At 39.2% G+C, this 23,732-nt stretch overlaps 2 protein-coding genes across 3 annotated transcripts in view; one reads left to right on the forward strand and one right to left on the reverse strand.

Annotated features, from left to right (window-relative positions):
- Positions 1-729, forward strand: part of MAP2K4 (mitogen-activated protein kinase kinase 4) — an 85,938-nt gene extending 85,209 nt beyond the window's left edge. For both annotated transcript variants that reach the window (XM_081318307.1, XM_081318310.1), the window contains one exon: positions 62-729. The gene's annotated coding sequence lies outside the window, so the exon portion shown is untranslated. The remainder of the gene's footprint in view (positions 1-61) is intronic.
- Positions 1-23,732, reverse strand: part of MYOCD (myocardin) — a gene marked incomplete at its 5' end in the record, with an annotated part of 131,134 nt that overhangs the window by 2,993 nt on the left and 104,409 nt on the right. The window contains 10 exons of the mRNA XM_081318305.1: positions 1,639-1,752; positions 2,419-3,369; positions 4,962-5,109; positions 5,657-5,913; positions 6,613-6,738; positions 10,310-10,485; positions 13,665-13,826; positions 14,845-14,920; positions 17,266-17,321; positions 22,741-22,806. Coding sequence (XP_081174431.1) covers positions 1,639-1,752; positions 2,419-3,369; positions 4,962-5,109; positions 5,657-5,913; positions 6,613-6,738; positions 10,310-10,485; positions 13,665-13,826; positions 14,845-14,920; positions 17,266-17,321; positions 22,741-22,806 — 2,132 coding nt within the window. The remainder of the gene's footprint in view (positions 1-1,638; positions 1,753-2,418; positions 3,370-4,961; positions 5,110-5,656; positions 5,914-6,612; positions 6,739-10,309; positions 10,486-13,664; positions 13,827-14,844; positions 14,921-17,265; positions 17,322-22,740; positions 22,807-23,732) is intronic.

Consider the following 23,732-nt stretch of genomic DNA (forward strand, 5'->3'; position numbering starts at 1 on the left):
CCATCCCAGGATTCACTGGGATATTCAACCTCATCCTTATCATATTTTATCACCATTTTAGCCACTGTCTATCCACTGCAGGATGAAGGCCTCTTCCACATGTTCCCAACCTGTATGTTCCTGAGCTTTCTTTTGCCAACTGGGGCCTTCTATGATTAGGTCTTTGGTGAGGTGAAACGGCTTGTGTGGGTAAATGAAATTGTGGGCTAAGTTGTTGGACATGTATATGCCCAGAAGGGTCTCCCAAGGTGAACATGCCATGATGGATACCCCAGACCAGGGGTCAGCAACCTGAAACAGTGAAAGAGCCACTCGGAACCGGTTCCCTCACAAAAGGAAAAACTGGGAGCCGCAAAAAATGTGTGCACATGCACGTGCATGCGCGCATGCGCAGAACAGGGTTTGACTGAAGAGTGGAGCCAAGGCGAGATATGCACCTACCCTGCATATTTGAATTGATTGGTTGAACTTTTTTAGTCCCACTTTTTTTTTGGGACTGCACATGGCAGAGGACTGGGAGCCGCAAGAGACGGCTGAAAGAGCCACATGCGGCTCCAGAGCCACGGGTTGCAGACCTGTGCCCCAGACTAACACTAATCACATCTGCCAACCTGCATTGGACCAGTGTGGCAGATTATGGTCTATTTTTTCCACGTGCCAATAAGCCTTATCATATATTCTAAAAAATAATTCCAGCAGATTTACAGTTCTTACTCGTTTGGGTTGTAACCTCTCTGTGAGGGAGGGAGGGAGGGAGGGAGGGAGGGAGGAGTCTACATTACTCAAGTGAATGTAATCCAGTGCTATTTCACTGCTAATAAAAAAGTTGGCTTAATTCCTTTGTTTGTATTTTATTTTAATTCTGTCAATTGCAATGTCACACTATGACAAGCTGTACCAATATCAGCTAGCTAGATAACTAGATCCCAGCATTACTATAGAGCCAGGGGTCTGGAAGTTAGATGAAATAAGAAGCCTTGAAGAACTGCAAAGGAATGATCCCAATTGTCTGTACTTCATGGACCAAATAAATTAAAGCTAACAACACTGTAACTCCCAAGAAAGAATCCCCTTTCCTGCTAGCTCAGACTGAATGCTCAACTTGAGCTTGCATCTCAGATCTTTCAGGTTTGTCATTGATTTTTTTTCTTCCTCTCAGCCACATAGATCAGGCGTTTTTAACCTGGGATTTGTGGATTCCTTGGAGTCCATGGTTAGATTTCGGGGTGTCCGTTACCCTGAATATTTTTACTAGCTTCTACATAAACAGCAAAATAATCTATGATCTCTAGATGGCAATAAAATTGGTTAACTTCAAGAAATTTCCCTAGCTAAAATTATTAAAACTAAAAAAGAGTTGTGTTATTAATTTAATGGATCAATAAAAAGAACATATATTGCTGTATTACATATTTAATATTTTGATAGCTGTATTTGAACACAATTAGTTTCCTTTATATTACACAGTAAAATCTATATTTTATGCATTCAAAATAAAAGGACTCCTTTATTTAAAGACCAGATTCTTAAAAAGGTTAAGAATCCTTGCAACAGATTGAGTTTTGTGATGAAACGGTACAATAGTAAAATCCACCTGTAGCCAAGCACAGCCCTAAAAATATCCTCCTGGACCATTACCTGTTTTACAGCATCAGCATAAGGTGGAGGCTGTTTTCCCTCTGGGAGAGCAGCACTGGACTTACAAAAGCTGGCAGACAGAATGGAATACTTTGGGCTCCCTTGTGTCGGCACCTATATGGAAGCAAAATCAATTATAGGAATCCAGCCAAATCTCTGTTCCTTGGCAGCTGCATCTTAAGGCTTGTAAGCTAAAACTTCTTACATATTGGTGTCAATCATAGCTTAAGGCAACCCCAAGGAAGGGGGGGAAAATGAACCCAGATCTTGCCAAAAATACTTTTTCCACGCTGATACAGTCTTACTGAAGTGACGCAAAGAAAACTGCTTAGTTGTCACCCTCACATAACCCATAAAACCAACTCCCTTTCCAAATGATCCAAGGAAGACATTCAAAAATGGAGGTTCTGTTCAGGGCTGAAACAATGCCTGGAATCCATCTCACCAGTTTAAAAATATCTGCACTAACTGCCAATTTATTTTCAGACTGAACTCAAAGTGTCATGTTTATATTTTAAAGCCCCAAACAACCTGGGATCTGCCTATTTTGAGAGGTTTTGTATACAGTTGTCCAAGTATTATAAGTATACCTAAGCAGCTGTTTCTTTACATCTAACGTCACTGGAAATAGTGATGGTGGTTATGGTTCCCTGACTCTTCCTCCAAAAATACTTCCTGCTCAGTCCTTTTAAAATATGACTCTTATTACTGGCTTGCTTGTACTGACTATTTCCAGGCCAATGAGTAAAATACAAGAGCAAAATATATGTATTTTCTTACCAGAGTTGTGCACAAATGGTGGCTAGGTTGTGGAGAATTGCTGCGTCCATCTCCCTGATTGCTAGGAGACATGGAGAGAAGATAATGGCTGTTTGGTGAAGGTGGAAGGCTGATATGTTGAGGACTCTTCGCTGCCTCTAGTGGAGAATGCTGAGGAGAGCACTGTGGGCTTAGGAATGTGGAGGACAGTATGCCATTTTGTCCAGAAGGTTCCATGCAATGGCTATTTACAAGATGAGGCATCTGAGGTGTCCCACAGTTACTTAATGCCTCAGAATTGCTAGCCTTACCTTTCAAGGCAGCTTGCTTAGAGGCAAATGGGCAGCTGGACACTGCATTCTCCTGCTTGACTGGAAAACCAAACACCCGTGCTGGGGGCTGCTTATCTTCCAGTCCATGGCTTCTTTTGCGCTTCTGGAGCTGCATTCTTAGCTCTTCCACTTGCCTCTGCTCCTGCTGCAATTTCCAAGTCAGCTCATTGATAACCTTTTGCTTTTCCACTAGCATTTTGTCTTTCTCTGTGTCAACCCTTTCAACATCGTGCTGGATGCCAGCTCCGTTGATACTTCCCACCAGGCTCTCCTCACAACCACCTTGCACAGGTGACGGGTGCAGGACAAACTGTGGGGATGACATTGGTCCTTCATTGAAACTGTCTGGCAAGGAGCCATTCACTGAAAGGTCAGAGGAAGCTGGAGAGATGGGTGGGGTGGAACTAGTGCTGCCAAAATGGTAAAAGCCATTGGATAACAGACTAGTAGAAGACTGTGACGGATAACTGGAGAGAGAGCTTGTTGGAGTTACTGGGAAAGTGACAGTGGTTATTTCATTGAACGAAGCCACTGAATTTCCACTGCACTCTTGAAAGGGTCTAAGACGTTCCATCAAGGCTGTTTTTGTACCTGACACCGGAAGTCCCCTTATTCGGAGTTGCTGTCTTAATTCTGACACCTGTGATAAAATGTAATTAGTATCAACCTCATTTTTACTGTATTGCATGTTTATTGTTGAAAAAGAAACTTATTTTAATCAAACTGTTTTACCCAAACAAAAGCTAAATTTAGAATATTTTTTTCTGACAAAGAGGTCTTATTGTTAGGGAGACTGCTATTAACTGTTAACTCTAAATTGGGGTACCTTGTACAACATTGTCATTTCTAATAGTTTTTTATAATCCTGGGATTATTTGGAATAATCAAATCATAGTTTACAGTAATGAGTCTGAATTAAGAATGAATGCCTTTGTCTTACAGATTTTTGTCTAAATACAGCCAGTGTTATTCATATATGTCAGGATGATTCTAATGCAGAGTTTCTAGATATAGATCAATCAATTTATGTAAAAGAAAATCAGAGTGGGGATCAAAGAAGTCATGGTGTTTTAGCTGAGATAGCCAGAATTCAGATAAGTTCATTGATTCTAAGATCCAGAGTCAAAATCAGGTGCACCTTTTCCAGGAATCCCAAATAAGCTCAAGAAAAGATATGATACCTTTAAGTAGTTGCTTACATGTGACCAAAAGGTAATTTGGTATATGTATGCCAAATCACCTTTTCCCTCTTCAGATCCACATCTTAATTGTCACCCATCTTACATCACACACAAAATCACAATTTCCCAAATATTGCATGTTAAAAGTGCTGCAATTTTAATTTTAAAAATAACAGAAGTTTTAATTAAGTGTTGCACTACTCAGGAAGACTTTTTCACAGTGGTTAAATTGCTAGGGTTAGCAAACAACACATTTTCAAGACTGAGCTCACATAATGCATCAAACTGTAATGTGATATTCAATTTAACGTAAGTGCAGTGTGTGAAAATTAAGGGGACCTCAATTCAGCTTTCTCCCTTTTCCAAGAGCCTCAGAAGGTAATCTCAATGGAGTGAAAGTGAATATGTTTGTCCCTCTTTGGGGGATTTTTAGGATGGGAAAAAGCCACAGAGAACAATCGAAACAACCCCAGTTCCACTTTAAAAATATAATGCACACGACAATAGCTCAAAACCTGCATCTGAAGGTTTGAAGGGTGAGAAGGAAATGGGGTGATTTTCAGAAGCTTCCAGTATCCACTTCTACACATTAAAAATCAGGGTGGGGACAATCCCCCTGAAGGACTGAAATTGACTCCCTATATGATAATTTTGGAGACTGCCTTTCAAGTGGGAAGAGCCTTTCTAACACAAATGAAGACAAATATATGTGTCCCAGGATAATGTTGCAGGATCCAATCTGGGTCGGTCTCTTGGACTAAAGGTTTTTTAACCCTTCTAACACACTTTTTTAAAAAAAAAAAACCTCTTATTGCCATTTTGCCCCATATGAGCAACGTGTACTTTGGCATGTGTTGGGGTGTAGGTGTGGTGTAGGTTATGTTTATTGGCTGTGGTTTAGCACCCTGGTATATACAGTAAGTTGCAGCTTCTGGTTTAGCCTTTGGCAAACATGGGCTATTGCAATTGATTCAATAAACCATGATTAAACCTTCTATAACTTGCCATGCCTTCTAACATTGTTACACCTTACTCTGCACATAATACTCACTTTAAGGTCATCCAGATTGGATGGAAGAGGACCTGGTTTGAGGGATGAAATGCAAGTTGGCCCAGAAAAGGTTCCCTTCACTGGAGAAAGAGGATTATTGGTGATTGTCGTAGGGGAAGAGCCTGAGATTTTAGGCTCATTTGGTTGCCTGAAAAAAAAACAGAGCAAAATTAGTTACTGTGACTTCTTTTGTTTCTAAATCATCGCCAATGTACCAGTTTTGATCCTAGTTTTATTATTCATTCACTATCATTTTTCTGAGATTTCAGTACAAAATAGTAGTACTTTGGCAGAATTTCAAACCAAGAGATGCTTTGTCCCAGAACAGGCTTGTAGGGCTCACATTAAAAGGATTATTTCAAGGTCTTCAAGTTAGAGAAGAATATATATCTCCTTCATTCCCAGTGTGCAAGCTGCACACTCAGCAGCCTTAGTAGGAATAATTGAAACATGCAAGCAGTGGTGGGATTCAGCCAGTTCGCACCACTTCGGCAGAAGAGGTAGCTAATTTTTTGTTGCCCAGGCCCAGAATGGACTTCCGGAAGTGGCATCCACACAGAGAACCGGTTGTTCACATATTTGAATCCCACCATTGCATGCAAGTCTAATAAAGGAGGCTAATCAGCCACACCATCAAATGGTGACATAGCTCTGTTACGAATGGAAGACAGAAAACATTTCCACCAGCTACTCACTTTAGCTGAGAGGAATGTGACCCAGGGTAATTGAACTGCTGCTGGTGTCGATGCTGCTGTTGTTGGCTAAGTATCTGAAGCTGCAAGAAGAGCTGTTGTTGTTGCAGTAGCCTGGCGTAGGCAGAATCCATGGGAGGAGGAGACTTTTCTGCCTTCTGGTCTGGTGGAATGTATTGGTGATACTTTAGCTTCTTCACTTTGGGCTTCATCTCCTTAGGTTTTTTATGGCGATTCTTCCCATCACTTGAGGATTTTGACTGTGTATTCCACGCAAAAAATATCAGGAAGGTCAGTTAGATCCCAAAGCTTTTGACTGGCCTATCTAATTAACCCATATCTTGCTAAGTCTGAATTCTCTGGAGGACTGCCACTGATGTTCAGTACCCTCAAAAGCCTTTGAGCTTCAAAATCATGGGTGAAAAATATAAGACAAAAGTCACTTTTCCTCCTTTTATATGCAGTTCAGGGCATAAAACAACTGGCATCAGTTTTGAGGACCATGCTCACATGGTATTAGGTGCGCATTCCTTTCAAATATTCTGATTTTCTACCTGCTGCCATTTAAGAAGAAATGGGAAATAATCCCATTCAAAATGGCAAAGGACCCTTGCATTTTGGTGCAGGTGTTTAGTATAACATTTAAAAATCGAAGTACAGTTAAATAGCTAAATCTGAACTTCCTAACTTAAATCCATCAGCTTCATAAATGAGAGCAGGGCAAAAAGGATGCATCTATAGAACACTAACTGCCATCCCTGCCTTTCTGATTAATTACTCCACTTAATTAATTATGCAAAATTGCCTTAGTACCCATATTTGTGTGCTGTAATTTCAGAAATATTCCTTTTACTTTTAAACCAGCATTTGTCTTTCAGAGCAACCATGGTTATGGTTTAGTTGCTCAACACTTGTCAGCCCCCCTCCTTTTGCCTAAATGATGAAAGATAGTAGCGTACCTTTACAGATGTAGTAATAGAAATAGGAGGTGTCTGCTGCCCATTGAGCTGTTTTGGACTCTCTGGCTGGCTATTTTGCAGAGATGAGGAATCAGTCGTATCATTTTCAGAACTATGGGAATGACCCTGTAAACCAAACCAAACCAAACAAAACAAACCCATTGAAAATACATGTGACAATTATACCATCAATGTAGGTAATTTCATGATGATAGTTTCATGAAGATTGGTGCAGGCAGGAAATTTATGAAGGCATATATAAATGAGCTACACTAGTTGGATTGACGGCTGGTTACCTTGCCTTTGTTCCATTAAGCAGCAATTTGTTGTTGCTTATTAGCACGTAGGACATATCCAAATACAGAATAAAACATAATACATGACACAACAGAACCATATATAAAAGTGGAATATGAGAAACAGATGAAATAAAAAGGATAAACTAAGAAATAAAATATTAGGTTACTGAGTCATCTCTACCAATTACCCCAATCAGACCCACATATGTAGATCCCAACTAAACTGTTTTATTCAGATAAAGGGCTGTGTTGTGTGGGATTTTTTTCAGTTCTCCCCACACATGAAATATGTAGTTCTAATATGAGGGTTCTAATAGTTTGTCTGATATGTGATCCAAGATGCCAGCCTCTCTCTTTCTTATATAGTTGATACCCAGATAACATGTGTGCTATATCTTCTATAGCTGGAGTTCTGCAAATACAAATATGTTCAATATAAGGGACTTGATGAAACTATCCATGTTTAACCATTATACCTAGCAGCTCAGATCTTACATGTGTACGCTGAATCTTACTTCCTTGAGAGGACACTTTTATTTGGTAATTCTCCATGCAGCATATCACATGGATTATGTATCATTTTAGAAACTCTCTGTACTATTAGGAAAATCCTCATGGTGAGTCTTGCATCAAAATTAAACTAGAAGTAAAGTGGTCTGAAGTTTATGTAGCTATGCACAACCACCTGTGAAAGTGATGAGGTATACTGTGGAAGTCTAACCATCTTTTAGCTTGCATATGGTTAAGCAAATCCAGGCTGCTAAGTGATTCACATGTGCAAGTGTATGTACAAAAACAACATTTTTGGGATTTTCACCATAATCAATACTTTTTGCAGTTGACTTTGGATGGCCTGTTAAACTATTCCTATAAGCATATTTGCATACAAAGACCAATCACATTTATCAGCCTGGTGTTATTAGGAAACCAAATGGATGATCATTGGGCTCCCTGCCATAAGTGCTTGGAAAATGGAGATGCCCCATGCCAAGTACACTGTGTAACAAAGCTGTTGGAATGAAGAAGAGCAGCATTAGCCAAGAATATGTCGTGTTCAGGTTAACAGTGGCTTGGGATCCTTTGCAGGACACCCCCATGTTTTATATAATCACCAAAGGCTGACCTCATGGATGACTTCCTCTGCAGGCTTGGAGGATTTTGGAGAATTTTAGCATGTATTGCACCTTTACACCCATATCTTGATTGTATTTGCCTGAGTAAGAACAAATTATTTCTCTTCTCACGGTTAGAATCAATTAGCTAATTCTGAATGCTATTTTAGAATGAAGGCAAATTACAACAATATATAGCAATGGGGCTGATGAGAAATATCCTTACTACACTGTCTGTAAGGTATCTTCCCCCCCACAAATCAGACCTAAAGAGTACTGATAAAGGGAATACAGATATTTACTGTGCACTGTCCCAAATGAAGATAAGATCTCCTTTGTGTTAAGCTCTACTCTTGGTGACTTTGTGGACATTTCTGTGTGGTTTCCTAGCAGCAATATGGAAGTAGTTTTGCCATTGACTTTTTCCAGGAAGTTTTTCCATTTCCTAGTCATCAACATCCCTGACATCCCCATATAGAATCCCATTTGAATATTAACCAGATCTTTCCTTAGCTTTTTGAGATCATCCAAGACTGCCAACAAAGGCCATAAGCTGTAAAATAATTTGAGATGATGGGCCAATAATTCAGAAAAATGGGCAACACAACTTTTCACATAAGAAGAAGCAATAGATTATAAAATCTAATTAGTTCTTTCAATGAGATGGTAAATTGAATGAAATTTTGATTCTCCTACTACTAAGCAAGACAGATTCCAAACCTGGTGTGATTGAACAGAATATTCACAACTCTCTGCAGTCTATCCTGCAGGTGATAAAATATCTAATAAAGTATCTAAGAATAGCTTTGTCATATCAGTTCAATTTTAGTCAGCAAGTACAAGTAAACGTCATTCTGACATGCAATCCATGATAACTCATGTTGCATGACAGGCTACTTAACCCCTTCTACTTAGCTAAACACAAATTCAGGCAATACAGCTAAAATTCAAACATTGAAAATGATTATTTAACCAAGCGTGTACAAGAACCTGTATATTCTACCAAAATTAGAGCAACGCAAACTTATAGAGGTCATATATCAACCTAACAGTCTAGCTTGCAACTGTTATATACTTTATAGCCACTTCATGTTTTTTTTTCTTCTCAGCAAAACTGTCATTAATTAATTTGAGGCTTTTAGGCTGTCTTTAACCCAGAGAAAATAGAAAGTTGTAGCTACAAGTACAGTTTTTTGTCACACTAAACTGGAGAGGGAGAAATATTGCCTTCTGCGTGCACACCTTGCATATTAAAATACATAATAAATAACCAAAGAATGAAATTAGCATGATGACCATAGTAATGTGGTGATAAACCCTTACCATGGTTTTAAAGAGAAGAGAGACAGGAAACTCAGGAAAGTGTAATGGAAAACTAATAACCATGTACTACTAACTCAGCCTCTTCTGCACTGTGGTACTTACTATGTGGCAAACCAGTCATCTGAAGGCTCTGTCATCACAGAGAAAGGGAAAGTGAGATCACTCTAGACTCATTATACTGTCAAAGCTTAGAATGTTCCAGGTCAATAGCACTACTGCAGTGTACAAAGCTGTCTACAGATTGGGTCCAACAATTCCAGGTTCATTTTTTGTTAAGCCCGATAGGATCCAGTTATTTTCCTCAAATTTGGAAAGAATTCCCATCATTTTCCAAGCTAACTTTGGATCCTAGAATACTTGTTAAAATATATCCACCCATCTTATAGACAATAGCAAAAAATCCTTTGATAGTTGGACTTTGGGTTGGACTCCATGTCCCAGAGTTTTTGTTTAAAACTGCCCTTCAAGATTTTCCCCTGTTTTACCTCAACATTCTCTTAAAAAGCTGTCTCTGAGGGTGAGAGGCATTTTTTTTTCTCACACAAGACCGCTGGGGCCAAAGATGCTTACACAGAATGACTTTATTTAAAGAGGCATGATACATGCTTGAGGTACACTTCAAAACAGGTGCTAAGCCAGGGGTCTTCAAACTTGACCCTTTTATGACTTGTGGACTTCAACTCCCAGAATTCCACAGCCAGTGTGCCTGGCTTAGGAATTCTGGGAGTTGAAGTCCACAAGTCATAAAAGGGTAAAATCTGAAGACCCCTGATCTAAGCTATGAAATCTCTAAGTCAAAGGTTAACTATTACCAAACCTTCAAACCTCATTTTCTCAACCAGTCCCCATAGTTTTTTGCTTTCACACCAATCTAAGAATAACACTCCTGAAAGGGTATTTTTAAATAGCCTGTTATTTAATAGGAGATGAGATTTGAAACACCCACACCAAATATTATTTTACCTGAGTTGTCCCAGATCCTGAAGGAAATGTTGCTTCAGATATTTTGATTCTTGCTGCTAATTCTGTAGACCCCTGAGAATCCTCACTTTTAACTTGCTCTGGGGACATCCCATCATTGCTGCTATCTTCTTCAAAAGCAAAGGCATCTGAAGATTTAGTGAAGTTTCCTTGGGTACCTAGGCAGATAGATGAACTCAGTAATAGGTTATCATGACTTAGTTGTGAATGGCAATGGGTATCCAATGTTTTTGCAAGAAAAAAAATGTAACTAGGAAATGTTTGTACTTAGTATTACAATATATATATATATATAGCATCAACAGAGGCCCCTCATTATTTGGGGGAAGATGTTTCATTTTAACATAAAAATGAGAACCACAAAACTGTGAATAACCAGAACTTGAATCCATGGGAATTGAGGGGTTAGGTTCCAAAGCCTTTAGTTGTCATTTTCCTTCCATACAGCATGTCCTGTCTTGTCCTTCCACTGATATCATCCTCACAGTATACCTCTTGGCAGATCTGACTGAGTCAAATTTCTTGCAAGACTCCACATAACGTCCCTAGTAAGCTGGCTTCCTTCTTTAGAAAACTTGCTTGACTGATAATGGAAGAAGTAGCTACAGTTGTCTCCTGTGACTTGCACAGGTTTTTCTACTATGTGCAACCCTTGTGATCTCAGCGGAGGGCCTTCTTGATGACACAGCTAAACATGAGTACTGTGCAGATGCTTCACTCGTGAAAGACCCATCCAGCAAGATCACAAAAGAGCCAATTTCACAGCTCACAGCAAACTCTATTGGCCATGTGTTATAAAACTATGATGATCTGCACCAGCACAATCAAGAGGATACGCTCTCAAGATTATGAAAGAGCCACACAATGCAGAGAAACCAAGTATGAGTCACATGATGCAACTGAGATACTACCACCATCATCAGCTGAGTAAATCACTGCAGAGAAGAAGGTCTGTTGCCACAAAAAATCCATTTGAAGCCTCACAACCAGGCTGATTCACCAAAACCTACAGTAACTAGGAAGTACACTGCCCAGATGATCTACTTGTATCCTTAAAAAAATTACCATACATGTAAATTTGATATATACATTTTAAATGTAACATGTATTACAAGGATGTGTGCAAAATGGTAGACCATTTTGCACAAGTCATGTTAAAAAAAAGACCAAAACTGCATATAGGACCATTACGTATATACTATATCCTGATCTCTATTTAGCAATCATTGATACGCAAAACTGCAATGGCAAAGTCTTATCCAGTTATAGACCAGTAATAAAACAAATCAAAATAAAATATAAATAACTAATCCCTCCCCACCCCCCAAAAAATTCCAAGAACAAAATAAAGCAATGGTCAACCAGTGATGATACTCAGTTGATGAAAACCATCACTGTAAATTGATAGAGACTGAATTAATAGAGACTGAGCTTCATAATTGCAAGATAAAATTTATTTCAGAAAAATACTCTGATCTGGCTATAAAACTCAGTGTATATTTCATCATCACATATATGCAGATAAAATTGTGCTGAATACACAAGTTATAAACTTAGATTGCTAGAATATCTATCAAGTGTTTTTTTTTAGCAGACCTTGTATGTATATATTCAAGATATTTTTTAGAGCAATAAGGGCCATTATTTTCTATTCTGGGTTTTTGAAAGATAGTTTTGATCTAATGAAGGTATTATAATATTTAATTTGTACACAATTTGTTCCCATGTAAGTTACTAAACACCTAATAAGAAGGAAGGACTCACTGGAGAAGAGCCTAATGCTGGGAAAGGTTGAGGTCAAGAGAAGAAAGGGATGACAGAGAATGAGGTGGCTGGATGGAGTCACTGAAGCAGCAGGCGTGAGCTTAAAGGGACTCCAGTAGATGGTAGAGGACAGGAAGGCCTGGAGGAACATTGTCCATGGGGTCACGATGGGTCGGACACGACTTCGCAACTAACAACAACAACAAAGTTGCTAAACCACGCCCATCAGTTCCTATATAACTTTTCTGGGCCAAAAGCTACACTGGACCTTGAAATCTCATGCTGGATCATCACTGCAAAAATGGTGTGTCTAGGACAAAAGCTAAATCTGATTTCATTAATTTATACTTCACCTTAATTGAAATAAAATACAATTGTTCTATGATCATGTCATTTTTTTTCTTTTGTAGAAAAAGAGATTGGACAGACATTTATCTGGAATGGTATAGGGTCTCCTGCTTGAGCAGGGAGTTGGACTAGAAGACTTTGGAAGGATGGAAGGATGAGTCAACTTTGAACTGTTCCAGAATTGAACTCCTGGAAGTCACCAGAATTAGCCTGCAATACTGCATTGTAACCACTGCACCACAACGGCTCTGCAACAGCTGTCGATTGTTACTGAAGATGAGTCAAGACAGGATTTCATCCCATATTCAACACAAATTGGGTTCAGCATAATGGGCCATAATGAACTTTTGGAAGTTGCTGCCAACCATACACTAACACAAGCACCCTCTTTAGATTCAGATCCTTTTTTTCTCTCCAGAATTTCACAGCTCTGAAGAATGCAACTGCTATCTATTCTTTCAGAACAAATTATTCCTCTCCTGTCAGTTTGTTTTTTTTAAAATGGATAGAAATGTTGGCAAAAAAAGAGTTCATCCAGGGAGAGAAAACATATTCAAGGAAGTCCTGAAGACTGTGTTGCCCAATAGATAAACTCTGGTCAACAAACATCAAAATTCTAGAATGCCCCCTTTGTTTGAAATGTAGTATCTAGCAATTTCCTTAGAGGAACACAATGAGGAGACTTTTTGCGTTGTTGGTTTTGCTTCCTCAAGACTCAGTGTGACTCCTGCCAGATGCTGCTTCTCTGCCACTCAGCAGACCTCAGGAGTTCTGGAAAGTGTTCCCATGCAATATCCCGTCATCTAGCAGGCAAAAGCGCTTGACCCTTGGCTTCTACTGATAAGTAAAGTGCTGGGAAAGACAGGCTCTATCACAAAGGCTGGAAGACAGTGGAAGAAAAGAAGATTCCTTCTATGCCCTGTAATCTTTGCAGGGCCGAGTCTGGCTTTGATCAAGTGTCTTCCTGCTTAGCTAGCAAACAGATATCTTGGATTTGGAGGGGACATGCCAACAAGGAATAAACCATTCAGGAATACTTAAGTTCTGGTAGATCTTCAACACGCATCCATGCTCCTTCAGAGGAGTCACTCAAAAGGCAACCCCATAGGAGTTTCTCCATTATAGTAGGATGTGCCTTCCTCCTATGGTGTGCCAGGTACAAAAGTGTACCTGAACCATTGCCAATTAAAACCAGTGTACCTGAACAGGTACCTATTAAAATTACCTTTGATGGCCTCTTTCACAGCTGAGTCAATGGGAATGATATTCTTCTCCACCAGCTCCAGAGGTCCTGGTCTAAGAGCAATTTTTTCATTCAGATTGTCTGCAAGACGGGCTCGTTTTAGTTTCATCTGACTAGTTTGAATGGATTCTTCTGCAGTTGAATCTGTCAGGTAAGTGGTGAAAATTATTAAGTCTTGTACCAAGTCTCTTTTTTCTTTTCCTGCTTAGAAAAAGCTCAACAAGCACAGCATGCTCTATGTTACTTCTATAAAGAGGAAATATGCAGGTCCTTATACATGGATGCAATTGTAACAAAAAGCATTTAACCAGAACACCTTTAAGTTTCACATTGTACTATATCATAAAGTGGCGTGTTTGTAGCCTAGTGTGATATGTCAACAAGGCCAGTCAGTAAATTGTAACTTACTTTTGGAAAGGAAATCATGGTTTCAAACTATGGCTAGGGATTGGCTTATTGATTGTTAGAAATCAATATTAGAAATATTCACACCATCATAATGATTTATTCAACCTCATGGTTTATTTGCTTTATTCGTGGCTTGTTCAACAAAGCTTGATTAAAATAAACTCTAGCAAGCATGACAAGTCATATGCAACAAAAATAATTACACTGACTACATTAAGTATACCTATATTCTTATTTTTATTGCCCTGTACACCGCCCTGAGTCCTTCAGGAGAAGGGCGGTATATAAATCAAATAAATAAATAAATAATAAATAAATAAGTAGTAGGTACCAGCATCACAGAATCACGGAATGTAACAGTTGGAAAGGACTTTCTTTCAGGGTTGGTTTAATATACAAAAAGTATTGTATATGGCTTCCAACTAATATTCTTCTCCATTCATGGGAGCATTTCCTACCACCTCTATCTCGATAGACTAGGACTCAATATGAGTGAGTTCTTAATAGTGTAAATAGACTAGAGTTAATGGGCTTTGTGTATATCATATCTGGATAAAATCATTTATATGCCCCCATTTTTTTAAAAAAATCCCACATCTCCTAAACTAAAAGAGAAATGAAAAACTTTTGGACGAGTGGATAAAAGACACCATCCATAGATGGAATGGCACATAGTTGGAGGAAATATTAAGACTTAATTTACTTATTAAATAGACTTTTTTTTCACAATGGAGTGCAACTCAGCCCCTCTTACCTTGAACAATGTGCATATCAAACAGTTCAGAATGCTCAGGTCTGTTTCGTATCTTGTGCTTTAAATAATCTTCAGTCTGTAGAACATAAGAACAGAGATTATTACCTCGCTAGCTTAGCTTAAAAGTATTAGGCATTGCATGATAATAAGGATACTCTACTGTTTTACCAGACACTCTCTATTTTGCTCTAGACTTAAAACGTGGCCTGCTTACAACAATTTCTAATCTGGATACCAAATTTTTGCCAGTTAGATTTGGATCTGTTAAAGGCCTCCATTAATATATCTTACAACACAAATTACTGATAGCTAATACAATGGCCTGATAACACAAAACAACAATCTAGAACATGTACTGTATTAAATTCAAAACAGTTCAGTTGTTCTTGTTAACTTAAACTGCAACTGTCTACATTCTACAACATACACTTGGACTAAAGCAAATTGTGTGGCTTCATTTAAATAAATTGCAGGTGCTGCTTTTTGTCCATGTAACTACTGCTACATTTGTTTGAATTAATATAATTAAACCAATGTTGTTTCAGGTCATGTATAAAAAAAGATTCATACAGACCTCCCATCAAACTACCATTCTCTAGCTACCTAAGAAATATACTAATGTAAATTTCTCACTCAGTACTTTCAATAAAGCACCCAATACTTTCAATAAAGGCCGAGAATGTATTTGTGAGTCTATTTTGGCTTTCCGAATGGATCCAGTTTAGATCTTTTGACTCATATAATTCTTTTTTTCTTCTAGGCAACCAGCCAGTAGAAGCTTTTGAAGAGACAGTGAGATATTAACCTATGTCTGAACATACACAGCACTTCAAAGATACTTCAGACTGCTTGAAGTCTCCCAAGCACATTAATTTTTCACAATGGGCTATAGATCCTTCCTTACATTAGCCATGCATTTTTGCAAGACACTCATGTAAAGTAATGTAATCTCCCCCATCATCCTCTTGGCATCATTTTGAACTGATAAAATGGAGCCAATCATTTGGTTCCCCTGTCTGCATGAGATCCAGTCATGTATTAAGTAGATCCTACTGTTCCACGAACAGAGAAATAACACACATGCTGTGTTATGGGGGCTATAAGTAAAAAAGAATGTGCTTAGAATGTGGTATGGCAGCCTAACTCTGGGGTTTTATCCTGATAGGCTCAGTCTTCCAATCTTCTGAGATCATAAAATGAGGACCCAGATTGTTGGGGCTAATATGCTGACATTGCAAACCATCCAGAGAGTGCTGTAAAACACTATGGGCACTATATATGTTTATTACTATTACTATTGCTAGTTCCTAAGTATTTCAAACCAATGGACATTTTAGGCTCTTACAAAGCTTCTCTATGCTATTGGCCTCTAAGCTGCATTATTTATGGTGGTAGATAGTTTTCAAGGACTGTCATGTTCCATAAATTAGAAATATAGGACATTGAACCTATAGTCACAAACAAACAAAGCTTTTCCAGTGAGATTATAGTTCTTCTAATACATTTTTAAAGGCCTAGTTGGTCTAGATCTCTTAAAAAGAACTTGTTCCGTGCAGACAAAGACGTCCATGTTATCGTATCATATCTGCAATGAGAAATGGAATCTTGTCTGAACAAAAGAAGAACTGTGTCTATCAGGCAAATCACAGACAGCATGGAGTGAACATCATTCTGTTGGTATTGTTGGAGAGCAGATGATACTTTGGTCTTTGAAAATAGGAGAACCTACACCAGTAGGATTGGGAGGACAAGTTGAATTGCCAGTAAACAAAAGAAAATCCTTAATCCAATGTACATGAGACAAACCTTTTTTTTCTAAACAATTTATTTGCAAGTGGGCAGTACCAACCCTGCTGCAGTACTGGTGTTTCCATCATCAGCTACTGAACAAGTCAATCTCTTTTCATAATAAGATCTGGCTTAACCAATGAGCATGTGTGTAGCAAAATAAACATGAGAATATATTGCAATTTTTTTTTCAGCTCTTCCCTTTTGGCTTTTCCACTAGCTTTAACAATGCCTAATCCCACTGCAAGGGCTGTTGCCAACAAGACACGGAGCACGGGTGGTCACCAGCTCAAAGGAACCTTATATGATTAAAGGGCAATGTGGTCCATGGCAAGCAAAAGGATCAAGGTTTCCTCCTGGGATTTCCCCACTACCCTCATGGCTTGCATGATCAAAAGTGTACTGAACTTGAATACACTTTCCAGCTTCCAGAGTGCAAATATTCAGTTTCCTACGGCTATGTGCCAGTGCCTAAGCTGAATATCGCATCGATGTGTTTAGCACTGTTGTCTTCATTGAGTCATGTCATTAAGCATTTTTTTTCAGTCACAGATCCGCAGAGGGTTTTTCTGAGCCCTAAAAAGATTGTTATCTGAGGTGAAACTACCCACTCAAATGCCTGCTCAATGTTACCTTGGTTCTCTCCAAGCTCTTCTTTTGCTCATGGAAGGGAGAAGGGCTTTTCAGCGCTGCAAACAGGAAGAGGCAGAAGCCTAGTGAGTTCAATGTGCACATGGGGCATACAATCAGCTTCACGTTCTTCATAATAATAACAATAATAATCACAACAACAACAGTGACATCTACAATCCTATGGAAGTCACTCGTCTTTATCATAAATCGGGCAGTGGCGTGAAAAATGGTGGAGGGTGGAGCTGAGCAAAGAGACAGAAGTCGTCTAAGCAGGAGACCCTCTGGTGGTGGATATCTTGAAGTGAGGGAGGTTAACACAAAAGCACAGCTTGTCCAGGATCTGGACATTTTCTCTGAAAAAGTCTAAGAGGTGCACTTATAATCTTGCACATTAATTCTAAATATAGTTACGGTAGGTCATGCTTCTCAGATTGGGGTGGAGAATTCAGCATGATCAGTCAGAGAAGATCTAGCTGCAAACTGCCAATGAGTTTCTCCCTTTAACAAAACTTGAGCTATATTTCATCACATGGTATCAGCACTTAAGGAATCAATAAAAGGAAAAATGTGTCTCTTTTATTTTTATTTTTTTTTAGTTTTATAGGGCTACTACAGTTATCCATTACATTCCAATTTTCCCAGTTGTGTTTCTTTTATGAACCATTTTAGCATACTTATTGTAGCAGGCAGATTGAAAACAATCTTAAAAAGCCAACAACAAAATATACCGGGGAAAAATGCCAAATTATTATAATTCTATATTATAACATCCATGGCCTCTTGGGACCACCAAGTTGCCCTGAATCAATGGAAGAAGGCAGATTTGGGTAAGGTTCTTTTGAAACTATTTTATTTGTCTGCTAGCACTGAACAGCAACTATGTATTTATGCAAGAGAAGAGACAGGGAAATTGTAGTGCGTGAGACAAAAATTGCTTTCTCAATTTCCCCAGTACCGAGTAGCCAATCATCTCCTCTTCTCTGCAGGTCCTTCACATGGAATCCAATTCCGATTATGCTATAATGCAGTTCGGGGGGGGGGGGTTCAACTTTGGCAACTTTGAAATGTGCGGAATTCATTTCCCAGCACCACGATCACCACTGGCCGGGGAATTCTGGGTGTTGAAGTCCACAACTCTTGAAGTTGTCAGGTTGAAAAACAGTGCCATAGTATGAAATTGTCTTAAGGCTACTGTAAGGCATTTGGAATGTTGAAATGAGCAGAAAAGTGGAGTATAAATTCAACAATACATTTCAAAAATCAGTTAATTGCTGGAAGGGGCACTTTAACAATATCTGCTTTTCTAACTCCCATCTCTTCTGAATTCAGATAAAATATTTTGCTTGCTTCTAATTTTCCCGCCCCTCAACTCTTGCTGAAACTCTTTTTGCTATCCTGTAGCCTAGGAAAAGTGAGCAGGGGTGAAACTCACCAGAGTTAACAGGCAACAGGCCAGCTCTAATTGTCTGTTTTCTTCCAAACAGGCTACAGTAAAAACAAAAAGTTCCCTTCTCTTTTGCATGGAACCAGCCAGTGTGTTTTGGGGTTTGTGTGTGTTTTCATCATAGTTTATCTTTTTTTTTTTAATTTGCAAAGAGCTCTGGGACAATGATCCCATTTCACTTAAGCAGGCAGACAAGCCAGCATGCAGATTGCCAGCTCCTATTTTCTTTTGCCCCCTTGGTCCTTGTTTATGCTGGGAAAGGAACTATACTGAAATGGAAGTTCACACAAACAGTGAGATGGAGAGAGGGCTTGTGCAATTGCAAGAGACTGAATATAAGGTTTAATTATATTTAATGAGGACCCAGATTGTTGGGGGCAATTAACCTGACTTTGTAATAATGCCGCTTGGGGGGTGTATGAAAGCCCTAATAAGCAGACATATACATAGAATGAAGGCTACTGCTAAGCACATTGGTTTGTGCTTAAATTGTAAGCCGCCCTGAGTCTTCGGAGAAGGGCGGGATATAAATGGGATTAAAATTAAAAAAAAATAAAATTTAAAAATTATTAGGGATCTCATTTTATGCCAGATCTGACACTCATACTTAATCTAATAATCTCATTGGAGATAGAGAAGGAAAAGAGAGAGAGAGAGAGAGAGAGAGAGAGAGAGAGAGAGAGAGAGAGAGAGAGAGAGAGAGAGAGAGAAATATTTCCCAATTTTCATTTTTTAAATTTAATTTCAAAATGAGAAAATAGAAGGCAAGAATCTTAAACTTGACAAACTGTACAGACTAGAAGCTAAATAGATGCCAAACAAGTGGTCCAGTCTGGCTTTTTGAAGCATCAGTGAATTTTTCATAAGGAAATCTTTCTTCCCCATAAACTTGTTCTGGGAACTGTTTTTCATCAAGTGGGAGGCTGCCCCTATATTTTAAGAGACTTAGAGAAGGTGCGTTGGCACATACGTCTTGACTGACTTCAATGTCAAAGTTTGCAGACAAAATTCGGCCCCCTTTTTTAGTAAGTGTCAAATTATTGTTTGCTTTCTTTGTACAATTTGTGATAAGGCATTCAGTCAATCTGTGCAATGAGAAAATACCGGTAAAGGTGATACTTTTTTTAATTTCACAAGCACGGGTTTGTTTTTTTTAACTTTCTTTCTCTAGAAAAAAAAATAAGAGAGTAAAAACTGCTTTTAATCAATGATTTATCCAATCTTCACATGCCAGTTATGGCTTCTCTGTTTCAAATGAATATGTTGTCAGAGAAGTGAGTAATTCTGCACTGATGTATCGGACAAGCTACTTTATTATTTATCTCCTACACTTAAGTGGACTCAGGAGATAAATGTATCCAATATACACTCAAAAAACAAACAGCAACTCTACAAAAACTAAACAAATAAGAAAAAGAGTGCAATAAAAAAGCATAGAGAACAACTTCCAATGCCACAGTTACCAGCTGAAAAAAGATTAGTGAGAAAAGGCAGAATAAGTTGTAAAAATGATCAGTGCCAACTTTGCTAATCTAAAACCTCCCTTCTCCTTTGAGATGCTTTAGAACAGGGGTGTCAAATTGCCGGCCCGCGGGCCAGATTCATCATAGCAAAACCGTGCCCACCCCATTGCTGGCAATGGGGAAAAAGTCACGATAGGTCACGTGACATTGCAAGTTTGACACCCCTGCTTTAGAACGAATATACCTGTCCAGAGGTGTGATGTGAGCTAAGGAAGAGACGAAAATGTTTTGAAGAATAGAATTTAGGCAAATACATTTTTATAAAATGTACTGTACCAATGAATCAAATAACAACACTAATCAAATCATTCTCTCCAGTTATGAGTTTTGCCAGTGTAATGTGTTGCAAGGAATGGAGAGAGAAAAGTCACAGAGAAAAAGGAAACATTTTTATAACGTAAATACTGACAGGAAATGAGGAAGAAGGCTGAATAATATGACTGATACTTCTACTCTTCCTCTATGTGGGTTTTCCAGGGATCTCCTGTCCAAATTCATACCACTTAGTATCAGCAGCTATTTCCAACCATTTTGGGTAGCCATTTCCCTGCCTACTCTGTAGAAATCATCACTGAACGAAGAAGTAAATAATCAGATTAATAAGGTAATTGACATCACTTGCCATAATAGATGACTACGATTTAAAATGAACTACTGTAAAGGCTGTTTCAGATTTTTCCTGATCCACTTTTTTTTTGCAGAAAACAAACAAACTGACCAAAGACGTGTGGCATAAATCTATTTATCTTGTATATGGCTAGCTAAATCTAACAAAACCCACGTCTTATTTCATGGCTGTTCTCCTATCTGCTTTTTGTAAAACCTAGCTAAATAAATCTGTTGCTCTTCAGTGGGTTGTAAAGGATATTGCCAAGCTCTGTCTTCTCGAGGAAGATACATTTTGGATTAGGAAGGACAGGGAGATAAAGATTTCTCTCTCGTTATGGTGAACATCTGGGAAGTGGTTCAGATCTGTTTGCCTGACAGCATAACCTACAACTATTATTCTTGCTTCTAGTTCCCCATCACTTTCTTCCTTCTTCTCTTTGTGACCAAAAAACGCCTTTCGGGAGGTGAACTAGCAAATTTTATGGGGTGTCAGAGCATCCCTTGACAGTTGGCAAACACCAATGACACCTCATTTTTGTGGAACACGCCAGTTTGGCCTGATAGTGGGATAGGAATAAAACTGTCAAGAACTTTGGGCCACGCATTGCATAAACAGTCCGTGAGGATCCACTCAGAAGTGATTACATGCCGTACCTGTCCTACCGATACTGAAATGCCCTATGAAACTGCCAAGCTGCTGCATGCGCCATTTGCAGGGAAGTGACAGATGATCCATGCCAAATACATAGAACGGTTGGCAGGTTGTGACTCAAGAGGAAAGCAATAGCAGAGCTAACAACCACATGCTAAACCCAAAGCCTTTTGCAGAAATTGTGTGTGTGTGGCTGAGAGTTAGGGTGATCCAGCAGATAGAGTGTTTGGGCTGGGAGACCTGGATTCAGATCCTAGTTTGACCATGGACTCACTGGGTGGCCTTGGGCAAGGTGTTATCTCTCTCAGTCTCAGTTTCCCCATCTGCAAAAAATTGGAATAATCATGACCTAATGACCTACCTTAAGAGGGGTTGTTTTGCAAGGCATCCCAAACCTGGCAACAAATTAATACAATCTAATCTACCACACCTATAATCCCCACTGATCCCAGGGCTCTTTAGAATTCTTAGAAAAGCACAAGTTAAAGTTTTATACCTTATTTTAATTATCACAGCAGCAATAGCTCTTGGCAATTATTATTTTTTTTAAAAAAAAATCCCAAGTACGATTTACAGGGAAACCCCTACTAGCTTATCATCAGAGCAGAAAATAGGAGTACAACCCTCTCAGGATGAGGAGTAGAGAAAAAAGAACTTTCTGCAGGATCCAATCTGGCTAGGTCACTGGGACCCGAAGCTTTTGGAATCATGCTGGACCCTATCCTCAGGGAGTTTCTCTGTGCGCTCTGGTCTGTTCTGTGCATTGATGGCTGGCTATTGGGGTGTTGATAGCCAGCTATCAACACCCCAACCTACATCTAAAAAGCTACACAACAGCCATCAAACAAATACCACACACAGAATAGCCCAGAGCATACAGAGAAGTTCCCTGAGGAAGGGTTCCAGCATGAGTCCCGGTGACTGACCCAGATTGGATCCAGTAACATTATCCTGGGATACCTATATTTGCCTTCATTTATGAAAGATCTTTCTATACAGAACTCTTTTTCCATCCCTCCCCTGAGAAAAAGTTGATTTCTGCAAGGGTACTGCATAGCTCTAGACTGGAGATGCTAAAGCAGTGCACCTGTAGAGGCCATACCCTGCTCTGAATCAGTAATTATCCTGATGAAATGCTCCAGGGACTGGGCGAGGGGGGGGATGGTGGGGGTGGGGGACATGGCAGACCTCAACCAAGGATTCCTGTGGATACAGTAATGGTAGGGAGAACAAAATGAAGTACTTACGTGGCATGATGCCTTGGTTGGCAAGCTGCTCTCGGCTTCTTCGTTGCTGCAGCCGTAACTGTAAAACTGGGAGAGAGTGCATCTTTCAGAAGTGAACTCTAACTTCTGCCCAAATAACCGCAAACTTTTCATTTGTTCAGATTTTCCACTCTACAACTACAAAGGAAGGGTGAAGAAAGCCGAGGGAATGCAAGCAATAGCTATTCTTTCTCTGACAAAGTGTGAATGGGATTTACTAGACTGAAATTCTAACTAGATCACTGAGAGATGTGTTGTGCATGTATCTTATTTAGAAATCAGTAAGTTTTATTCCTGTGTAAGTGAGATTGCAGCCTTAAGCTACTATTGAAGGATGCTACGAAAAGAACAACTTCTTCTTCTTCTTCTTCTTCTTCTTCTTCTTCTTCTTCTTCTTCTTCTTCTTCTTCTTCTTCTTCTTCTTCTTCTTCTTCTTCTTCTTCTTCTTCTTCTTCTTCTTCTCCTTCTCCTCCTCCTGTTCCTATTCCTATTCCTCCTCTCCTTCCTTCCTTCCTTCCTTCCTTCCTTCCTTCCTTCCTTCCTTCCTTCCTTCCTTCCTTCCTTCCTTCCTTCCTTCTTTCCTTCCTTCCTTCCTTCCTTCCTTCCTTCCTTCCTTCCTTCCTTCCTTCCTTCCTTCCTTCCTTCCTTCCTCCCTTCTCCTTTTTTTAGGCTTTTGAAGAAAAGTAATGGATGTAGCTAAAACAGAGAGGCTGTCTAGGAAGGTATGGCCAATCTTACAGAGAAGGCCTGCCTGTAACTATAAATAATTGAATAATTTTGAAACTTCTGACATTTATGAAGTCCAGCTTGTTCTCCCTTTCATTTGTGAGTAAAGTCCACTCATAGGGTCTGGAAATGCCTTTCTTTCTTTTACTTCCACTCACAATGGATAACCAGGTACATCTGGCATAACATAACCTTATCTTGAAGGACAAAAGGTGAACACCATCACCTTAGCTTGCATTGTCTTTCCA

The sequence above is a fragment of the Vipera berus genome (assembly GCF_964194415.1).
Source record: "Vipera berus genome assembly, chromosome: 2".
NCBI classification, from domain to species: Eukaryota; Metazoa; Chordata; class Lepidosauria; order Squamata; family Viperidae; genus Vipera; species Vipera berus.